Genomic DNA, 11,096 nt, shown 5'->3' with positions numbered 1-11,096 from the left:
ATATACCTGGCCATTTGATAATACCGAATGATGTTTTTGTTCCATCATTTTTATCTCTTCCTTTTTGAAACAGGCAGCCATTGCAATTTGCAGATACTAAAGCAATACACCCAAATAGTAAAATATCAGTGCATTGTGTGAGATAGGAGGTCAGAGAAAATGAAAAAATATATTTTCATCATATTTACGAAAATAACACTGAAATAAGTTTTCAGTCCATTGAAAGCAATTTTATATGATGCTTCATTTACTGACAATACATATCTTATTTGTTTATTTGCATATATGAAAGATCATTTACCAATTATCATTTATCGTACCGTAGAATGGGGCTACTTGAACTTGGCCCAGTACAAAAAAAAATCTGTATTTGGTCTGTAATAATGAACGTAAAAGTGTCACCTGTCAGGGAAACAATGAATCATGTCGATACGTTCATTATTGTAGATCAAATTCAGATCTATTTTTTTTTGTACTGTGCTCAAGTAACACATCAAAGTTCAAGTAGCCCCGTTCACCGGTACTAGCTTGGTTTATGGTACCAGACGAAGCATTATTGAAAATGTGTGCTTTATATTTTTTTCTTTTACAATTTGACTAAGTTACAACAAATAGAAAAAAAAAACAAAATAATATTATTTATCGATTCGACATTAACTTTGTGGAATAACATGAAGATATTTTTTTAAATTACCATTTTTTTATACCACTTATTGAGTTTTATTTCATTACACATGACTAGTTTCGAAAACTACAGATTTTTTTATCGATAGGTAATTACAAATACTTTTTGTAATCAGAATAATAAAAGATCAATAGTTTTCGAAATTAGTGGGCTCACCACCCACTATGCAGCGTCTCTCGCGGGGGTGCAAAGAGGAGGATGGAATGCCGCATAGGCGCTTGGAATATCCGAGGAGGAATGGATAAGAAGATGAATGAGTTGTGCGAAAGTATGAAGAGCAAAGCTCTAGACATTGTGTGTGTAAGCGAATGCATGAAAAGGGGAAGTGGTACGTTGGAGCATAATGACACGCTTGTTCTGTGGTCTGGAGTACAGGACACAGAGCGGGCGAGTCAGGGCGTCGCGGCGCTACTATCCCCGAGAATGGTAGAGTGTATGAAAGAATACAAATGTATAAGTGCCAGGCTCATGTGGATCTCCTTCAAGATTGGAGTCACGAGTATCCTTATCGTAATAGGGTATGCTCCTGTGAACTCATCTTCTGAGGATGTGAAACGAGAGTTCTGGGAGAGTGTAAGAGAAGTGCTGACAAATAGAAGATCGAATGAAAGAGTGATTCTAGCAGGTGATTTTAACGGATGGGTAGGCACTCGGAGGGATGGCTTCGAATCAGCCTTAGGTATGTTTGGTGATAACAGAACGAATGGTAATGGGAATAGTCTGCTCGAGTTGTGTCTGGAATGGAACCTCTTTATTTCGAATACTTTTTTCGATCATAAGGGGATCCATCAGTATACGTGGGAGAGAGGGAATGAAAGGACCATAATCGATTATGTTGTTGTTGACTCGAGATTGAGGAGAAATACAATCGATACGAGAGTATTTAGAGGGGCTGAAATGGAGTCGGACCATTTCCTCGTCGTATCGAGAGTAATTCTGTTCCGTGGATGGCGGTCCAGGAACAAAACTGTTCCGGTTTCATCTAGAGTCAAAGTTGAAAAACTACAAGTCGAGAATGTAAGTAAGTCGTATGAAAGGGAAGTGAATGAAAGATTGAATGTAAGGAATATGGATATGAATGTAGACGATACCTGGGAGCACATCAAATCGTGTATGTATGAGTCAGCAAAGAGTGTATGTGGAGTTGCGATCCAAGGTAGAAAAAAAGGAGATGCATGGTGGGATGAGGGCATGAAAGGACTTGTCTCTGAGAAGAAGAATGCTTGGCTAAATATGTTAGCAGTTAACGATGTTAAGAGTGAACTTTTTAAAATAATGAAAGATCGGTATAAAGAATGTAAGAGAAAAGTAAAAATGGGAGTAAAAGAACGGAAAGATCGTATAAAGAGAGAAGAAGGTATGAAAATGTCAACCCACTTTCAAGAAAACATTAAGCTTTTCTGGAAAGAGGTAAAGAACGCAAAAAATGAGACTGAAAATGGAGGTATGAAAGTTATCAAATCAAATGATGGTAAAATATTGACGAATGAAAGTGAAGTGAAAGAAAGATGGAAAGAATACTTTATGGAAATTTATGAAAGTAACGGCAATGTCTCCACCGAGACACCCATAGAGGCAAGGGTGAGTGAGGGTATGGTATGTGAGATAAGTATGTCAGAAATAACGAATGCCTTAAAATTAATGCGGAACGGTAAGGCTGTAGGGTATGATAATATTGCTATAGAGTTTGTAAAATGTGGTGGACTGACCACCCTCACATGGATTCACAGACTATTTAACCTGTGTCTTGAGGAAGGATACACACCTCTGGATTGGAGACGGGCAGTAATCATGCCTCTATTCAAGGGAAAGGGATCCCGCGCAGAGTGTGGGAATTATAGGGCGATAAGCCTGCTAAGCTCTGTCGGTAAACTCTATAGTAAGATTATAATTGAAAAAGTTAGAATGGTGACGAAAGAACGGATTTGGGATGTGCAAGGTGCTTTTATGAGTGGAAGAGGTTGCACAGATCAAATTTTTGCACTACGAATGCTGACGGAAAAGTTTTTGGCTAAAAATCAGAAACTCTTCTGTGCTTTCGTGGATTTGCAGAAAGCGTATGATAAGGTTGATAGGATAAAATTATGGAGCGTGCTGGAAAAATATGGAGTAGACAATAAACTTATACAAGCAGTTGCTTCCCTCTACGAGGGCAGCACAGCTAGTATAAGAGTGAATGGGGACATTACATCATGGTTTGCAATATCCAAAGGCGTAAAGCAGGGATGTGTAATGTCACCATGGTTGTTTAATCTCTATATGGACCATTGTATGAAAGAGATTGAAAGTATGGGAGTCGGAGCGAAAATGATGAATATAACTGTTAGTTGCTTGCTGTATGCGGATGACGCCGTACTGCTAGCGAGCAGCGCGGAGGACTTGCAACTAATAGTGTCAAGAATGTACGATGTATGTATGGAAAATGATCTGGCAATGAATGAAGGTAAGTCAAAGGTCATGGTGTTTGAAAGAGAGAAAGATTTGACAGAATGCAAGATTATCGTACACAATGAATCCCTAGAACAGGTGCAAGAATTTTTATATCTAGGAAGCATGTTCACAAGGGATGGAAAAGTGGATAAGGATATTGAGAGAAGAGTGAATGCAGGGAATAGAATAAATGGTGCTTTTAACAGAGTGATTGGGAATAAGAATATGTCCATGGAAGCCAAGCTAGCGGTTCACAACGGCGTGCTAGTACCGACACTAATGTATGGAAGCGAAACATGGAACTGGCAAAGGAAGGATGAAAGCAGAGTGAATGCTGTTGAAATGCGCTCCCTCAGACGAATGTGTGGAAAATCATTGTATGACAGAATTAAAAACGATGATATAAGAAAGGAATGTAAGGCTGAACGAGGAATAATTGAAAAGATTAGAAAGAGCTCTTTGCGGTGGTATGGACATGTGGAGCGAATGGATAGCGAGAGAATGACTAAGAAAATATATGTGGCGAATGTGAGAGGGAAAACAGAACGTGGACGACCGAAAAAGACTTGGCACGATCAGATCAATCAGAACCTAAAATCTGGCGGTGTCAAAAGTCTGCGTAATCGGAGGGCATGTATGACTAGATGTATGGATGTGAAGGAGGCTAGGAGTGTATGTCAGGACAGAAGAGTGTGGCGTTCCATCCTCTCTGCCTACCCCTGCGGGGAAACGGCGTGATGGTAGTAGTAGTAGTAGTAGTAGTGTGTAATGAAATAAAACTCAATAATTGGTATAATACAAGTGTTTATATTTTTAAATACTGAACCGAATAATCGCGTTCATAATCTCGATAGTAAAATAATTATTAATGCCGAGGTCGGTGGACTTATTGGTTAGCAAATGTTATTCCAGCATACATTGCCCCACCAATTCGCTGCATTTTCAGGTATCAAAAAGCTCGCGAGCCACTGCGAGAATTTACAGTTCAAATACAAAATTCAGGCGCGGTCGGCTGAAACAAACAGCGTAACGACCGCAAACATTGCCACCAGTACAATTCGCAATAAACAGGTCGGCCCCCTAAATAGCCGGCGGGGTGTACAACACACCGAATGATATAATATTCTCTATTCGCTTCCAATTAAAAACCCAGCTATTTCTATCATAATTTCATACTCATAATCCGATACAAAGGGCGCTTGTGCACTACACGGAATTTTACTGGCCGGCAGTCCGGTTAGCATGATAAAACGGATGATTGGCTAGGATTGGCTTGTGCTTTTGGCCTTCTTTCTTCTTTCTTCCTTCGGATCGGTGCGCTGGATCGGTGCGTGATCACGGTGCGCGTAAATTCGATCACGCTAAACTGTCTTAGTCATTTTTATTTAAAAAAAAAAACCGGACGCTAAAATTCCGTGCAGTGCACAAGCGCTGTAATTCCTATCACCGCATCCAGATTTTTCATATTCATGATTTAATAATTATGCCTTTGTCATGAATGAGGGATTCATCAGATTATTGTGTAATATATTAAATATGATCATGAAATGAGTGATCGGTTAGTGAAAATCATTGAAATTCAACTGCGGTAAACTTAATTTTGAAATTGCTGATTTTTGAGTAAGTACCTTTAATTGAATGTGATTTTCAATAAGTAGTGTGCCACACCATAAAATAATTTAAAAGTTTTTTTGTTGACAAACTAGCTGTACACGTCCACGCATTTCTGTGGCTCCGTCTGGTCAAATGGAAATGTAGGAAAATAGAGAGCACACATTCTAGTATGCATATTACATAATGGTTGTGAAGCAATGAAATATTAAAATATCCAAAACAACAATGCAACCGAAAACATTGAAAATTCTAAGTGACAGCCGATGAAAAGAAGCATGCTGTGTACCATTAGGATATATTTCTGTTAGGTTCAACATATGGTGCTGTCATTGAAGTAAAAAAACTGTTATTTTCCTATTATATAAAAACGCACGTATTGAATGCAATATTGTGTAAAAATTTTAAACAACCGATGAATTATTTTAGGAAAATTAAAATTTTGAATAAACGAATATTTACTTTTTTGTATAAATGGATCTTTAATATTTCATTTTGTCTATGGCTACATATAATAGATTTATTTTGGCAAATCACCTAAAATTGAGGGATACATTAAATAAAAGAATTCCGAAAAGAGAAATAATGCATTTAGCTGTCTAAAATTACCGAAAGGTTTGTCAAATTAATAAATGTATGATTTTGTGTTTAATAAAAACCCAGAGCTGATCATCTAAATAACATTTCCAAAAATTTTATTTCCAGTTTATTTGTATGTTTATGTTTTCATCATTTCATCATAAATTTATACTTTAATATATCGCTCACTCCTTTCAACAACGTCATACATAAAAAAATTGGCAATTTTCAGTAGTGCATGTTTTCGGAATGCCCAGAAAATGTACTATATCCCAGTAAAAGCAGCATATTTTTTACTTAATATTTACCCGCTACAGGGCAGAAAGTATTGTTTTTGGATTTTGAAGAAAAGGATTTGTTTAATAATTTTTTTTAATACAATTAATATTTTTCATATAAAAAAACCTACAAGTGGCTTGATATTTATTTTCAATACATTTCATTATATTTTTAAACTTTAAAAACGTTGACCTGAAAATCAGGTTTTTTGATATATGACGTTGTTGAAAGGAGTGAGCTATGTGTTGTATATTAAACATGCTATTTGAACCTTCAAAATCTGTGAAATACAAAAGGTTAGAATAAAAGAAGAAATTTAACTACATTCTAAAATTAAGGATTGGATAACAAAGTCATGTTTCTAATATTAAAATGAATGGTTTTATTAAGTTATTTGATTTCAGTTGTAGCAAAAGCAAATACCAATTGCAAACTCTTAAAAATGCTTTGACATTTTTATTCTCAATATCAGAATTGTAAGCACACTTGTACCGTATCCCGTGTATTATTTTGACTGTATAAAGTATAAATCTGGCAATATAAAATTATACGCACGCTTATCGAGAGTCTGGGTTTAGGAATAACATTTTTTATATCAGAATACTTAAACGTAATAATAAAAGTAATGTCCACATAAAATCCATACTTTAATGCATTGGGAACTAAAAATATACATTGAACTAGTCATAAAACTAGAATATTAATATAGGTTATTTTATTACCTAGTAAGTTTATGTGCATGTATTTCTATGGTCAGTATTTTAGTTTTAAGGTTGCATTTGAAAAAAGAACATAAATTTTTAGTGTAAGTACATTTTTTTTGTAAACTGTGTGCATTCTACTGATATATTTTGTTTATTTCCCTTAACTTTGTGTCTATTTAATGAAGAGCCTAGTTTCATTTATTGATTCGGCAAGCTTTCTGGTGAAATCTATCCATTTTTTAATTGAGTTTTACTAAGCAAATACCACTATTTCCTAAAATCCACCACGACACGTATCTCTATGCATTCCGAATCATTTTCTGTTTGAAATTATTATTGTGAAGTACTTATTTTTCAATAAAGTTTTTCTTCTCAACATACTAAGGGGTAAGGGGATAATGAAAATGTGTAAATATTTATTTGAAATTATAAATTCTCGTAAATTTTCTTCCCGCAAGTAAAATTAACATGTAAATATCATAAATTTCTTATCTTCGCTGATTTTAATAATATGGTAGTGAAATTCTTCATTTTGTACACCGTGCCCTTACAAGGCTTCCGTCAGGTATACTATATAAAATTTCGTGAAAACGACTTGTATGCAAATAGGATTTTTTTTCGTTCTTTTAAATTAGTATGAGCTCCGTAAAGAGACACGCTTATAATAAAAATACATATTTTATGCTTTAAATATGAACTGCAGTTTTAAGCCTTCGTGTTTTTAATAACATAAATGATTGAATGGATCAACTAAACCCATCATTTAATATTGTTTAAATACAATTTAAGCGTTGAAGTTCCGAAGAAATTCATTGTTTGATTTGAAAACTTTAATTTGAATTTGAAACTAACTCACCACAGAGAATCTTAACCTTAAAATATTTGTGCTGCGCTCAATAATAAAAAAATCCTGATTGAAGCCTTAAATTATACTTTTAACCGCTATTTATAATGTTAATGTTCGCCATATACTCCTATACGAGTAAACCGTCAAAATCATAATATAAGGTGTAAGTATATTTCATTTATTATATTATGAACACTTTTAAATAATGATTTATTAAATACCTTTAAGTTATATTTGTAAATTTTATTTATAAATTGAATCATATTCATAAAAAATATACACAGGGTCAAAAAAAAGAAACAATATAACTTCTATATTTGGAGACTATCCCGATTTGTAAACATTTTGTAAAGTATTTGGACACACTTAAAATGTTGTAAATAAATTATCTGGTCAAATTATAATCTAAAATAATAAAATGCAAAAGGGATATTTTCTGGCGTTTCTCATCTATGTGATTATAATTCAGGATTCGGACCTCGCATACAAATATAAGATTATCTGCTCAGTAAAAAAGCGTCTTCATCTCGCCAATAGATATCTCTAGTGAAATTCTAGTTATTCAAGTACAATGTTGAGTTGGTGAATGTTACACCTGCATAAAGTGCTTAAACCAGCCTATGACAGTCGTAAGCCCCGTAAATGTCCAGACTTCTTTATTCTCCTTCATATATGTAGATATTTCAAAAAATTGTTACTAAATTTATGTTATAACAGTAATTGTATTTTGCATTTACGTTATTATTGTTTTGTTTTGTTTAAATGCGTATATCATGTTTTATGTAGAAGTACGGTTGTTTTCGCATTTTACACACCATTTGCCAAAACAGCTTACATTTGTTAACAACAACAACAACGGCATCATCAAAATTCAATGGAAAAGAAGAGAAATCTGCGCTGTGTTTACGATTATGGATGCCCGTTTTGTTTTGTTCGAAACAAAAACGATATTTTGCGAAATATAAAATGAAAAAAGGTAATTGTAGTGATCGCGTAAAATCAAACCTTTTAATAAAGCTGTCAGAAACAATCTATGCTTTGTAGATTGATTGACTTGATCGTATGCTAATAAATTTATCAATTTTACATGAAGGTTTTTTTAAAAATTCCAGCTAGACAACGATAATGGAATTTTAACGTAATTTTAAACAGCAAGCTTATCGTAACAAATTATTTATCGTAAATAATCTGATTCAGAATATCTTAATTCCTTAAAAATATTTATTTCTGAAATTCCTTTCAGATGTTTATAGTTTGTAAATTGAATTTAAATGAAAATAAACTCCAAAAAACTTGTATAATAGGGTTGTTTTTTTTCAAAACTTTTAAATTCAGTAACTAAATACGTTTCAAAAGTTGGCTTATTCATAATATTTTAGTTTTAAATATGTACATAGGAAGGCGAAAAAGACTGTAAACTTGCTTTTTTTTAAACCATAAAATGTTTTTTAGTATTTTTTGGTATGGATTTTTTTAACTGTTTAACTGTTTAAATTTTTTGTGTAAATTTTTTCAAATTTAATTATTTTTTTAGTATACCCAATCAACAGTGAATTTACACAAGACGTGTGCTTCAATTTTTACATTTCACATTTCCTTATAATAAAATCTATTTCATGAAATTCACATACAAAATGTATTTTAACGTACCTACTTTTTGTGAAAAGAATTTTATTTAAAAATATTAAATGTTTATTAGCACATTAGTTTTTAATTATTATTAGTTATTATTGTAACTAAAGACTGAATGTAACATTTGAGAATCTTTTAATAAAAAATAAAACATTTTATTTTTCACTATAATTCGTGGTACACCTACGATAAGATAAGATAAGCCAAAGGCATATTGCGACCAAAGATTATGTTGGCCATGTATTTACGATTAGATCTGAATATGTACATGTGTATGTATTTATATTAATTTTGGCTTCTTGGCATCTAAAGTGGCTATGGGTAAAATGAACAGCCAGGACACCGCGTGTTCATGTGTAATTAGAATAACAGGTCTAGAGCCTTTAAGCCCTCATGTATATGCAAAACTCCCAATTCCGGTCTGTCAACAGTCTCTAAGGGTTTCTGGATACGCAGGGGTGTAATCAACGCTCCAGTGATGGGCATTGTCCAAGGAGCTCGCCTGATCCAAGGGCTGGCCTAACGCGCATGGTTTTTGCTTTAATTATTTTTTCGTTGACGAAAATTTCAAAATTCAGTGATGATACTTTAATGTTATCATAACTTTAAAACAAAGGTTTTTTTGAAGAATAGAGTGTGGAAGGTTGGAGATTAAAATATTTCCCGATTTGTCTTTTACAGGTTTGAGTGATCACAGTCACTATATCGTAATTACAATTCCCGTAAGGTTAAATAAGTTCTGTGTAAATACAATTAACTAACTAACTAACCATCACGCCGCTTCCCCGCAGGGGTAGGCATAGAGAAAAGAACGCCACACCACTTAGTCTTTGTAAACATTCACCTCTTCCACGTTCATGCATACGTTCCTCATACATACCCGCTGATTATTACGACTCCTAACCTGACCACTTTCAAGTATTTGGCATACCTGATCGTGCCATGTTTTTCTCGGTCTTCCTCTGTTTTTATTTTTATAATACTTAGATATGAATGCATTTTAAAACAGTTTTTCAAACCGTATGTATTAGTAAAATCACATAAAATATCACCGGTAATACATTAACTCTGTATTTTTTATTTTATTATTATTTATACAATAAAATAAGTACTTTATAGTTTTATCCATATAAATTGTATTTGACCAGTTACCCGGCCACTGGTCAAATAAAATATATGCGGAAAAAACTATAAATTTTATTGTATTAAATGCAGTTCTACCAAGAAATGTCACCACAAAGCTTCAATATTATTTATTTATTAATAAAAAATAGTAACATTCATAATTTAAAATGGTTTGTTCATAAAATATTTTTTTTTGAAAATTGCATCTTAGAACTGTTTATTATTGAGTCCGATTGGATTTCAGTTACTTCTCTTCATTATTTTTATGCACATTGATTAATAAAACTATTCCATTATAATGCACAACTCTGTGCAAAAAGCTTACATTTTATTATTTGTATTGTTATTTTTATTATTTGTATTTGTTTCGTCCGCCTCCGTAGTGTGATGGTCAGCACGCTTGGCTACCGTACTGGAGGTCCTGGGTTCGATTCTCAAGGCGGGTTAAATAAATATAAGTGATTTTTTTCACTGTAATATTTATTCAATACTACCCTGGACTGGTACCTAAAGTGGAGAGCTGATCACCTTTCTTTCATGTGTTAACGATCAAGATAACACTGCATTTATATGATGCCGTGCCCTATGCACCATTGGGGTGCGGATAAGGGTTTTATTATTTTATTATTATTTTTTGTTATTTTTATTATTTGTATTTGTTTTAAAATGGCTGATGGTCACTGTCAATGCGGGTATATTCATTTCTCATATCTCATAGCACAGCCGTTGTCGGTAGGTCGACCACGTGGGCCCTTCAGATGCTAATTCAGAGATGGAACTAGATCTCGTCACCAAACAATGCCACCTGCAGCACAATAGACCAACTTTTACCTGAACAAACCGCTTCCTACCCTACGTTATCAGCCATTTTATATTCCGAAAACTATTTTGATTACCGGCCATATTGTTCGGAAAATCTCAGAATAATTTGGTTTCGGAAAATTTTGGATTTCATGTATTTACTGAAAAGCTCTTTCTAGATTAAAACGATATTTAAATTATACGGTTGATAATTAAAACGTACATACAAATAAAACCAAAAAACTTTAATATGATATAATAACAATATCGTAGTCATACAGGAGAAAGTGACCAAGTGAATTTTTTACAAAAACGTGATCATTGACTATTTGCTATCTTACTAGATTAATATTGCCCTGAAAAAATCCCAAAGGATTTTAAACTTGGAAGTTAAATATATTGA

General features: G+C 33.4%; 1 protein-coding gene across 1 annotated transcript; it reads left to right on the top strand.

The window, feature by feature from the left end:
- Window positions 1–883: 883 nt before the first annotated feature.
- LOC148300867 (protein CFDP2-like) lies at window positions 884–10,727 on the top strand. The gene is made up of 2 exons (XM_088274187.1): window positions 884–1,702; window positions 10,629–10,727. The coding sequence occupies exons 1-2, from the start codon at window positions 884–886 to the stop codon at window positions 10,725–10,727; spliced, it is 918 nt and encodes a 305-aa protein (XP_088130313.1).
- The last annotated feature ends 369 nt before the right edge of the window (window positions 10,728–11,096 follow it).

This window comes from Brachycentrus maculatus, unplaced genomic scaffold, assembly GCF_059751285.1.
Source record: "Brachycentrus maculatus isolate JH-2025_06_01 unplaced genomic scaffold, ASM5975128v1 h1tg000641l, whole genome shotgun sequence".
Taxonomy (NCBI): Eukaryota; Metazoa; Arthropoda; class Insecta; order Trichoptera; family Brachycentridae; genus Brachycentrus; species Brachycentrus maculatus.
Note: the sequence above shows the minus strand (reverse complement) of the source record. Positions and strands in the feature narration are given on the sequence as shown.

What these genes read in the sequence shown, in the direction of transcription:
- LOC148300867 (XM_088274187.1), top strand. Translation starts at nt 884, where the DNA reads ATGGAATGCCGCATAGGCGCTTGGAATATCCGAGGAGGAATGGATAAG. An exon ending in AAAAACTACAAGTCGAGAAT is followed by an intron (nt 1,703 to 10,628) that starts GTAAGTAAGTCG and finishes CGTTGTCGGTAG; the next exon opens with GTCGACCACGTGGGCCCTTC.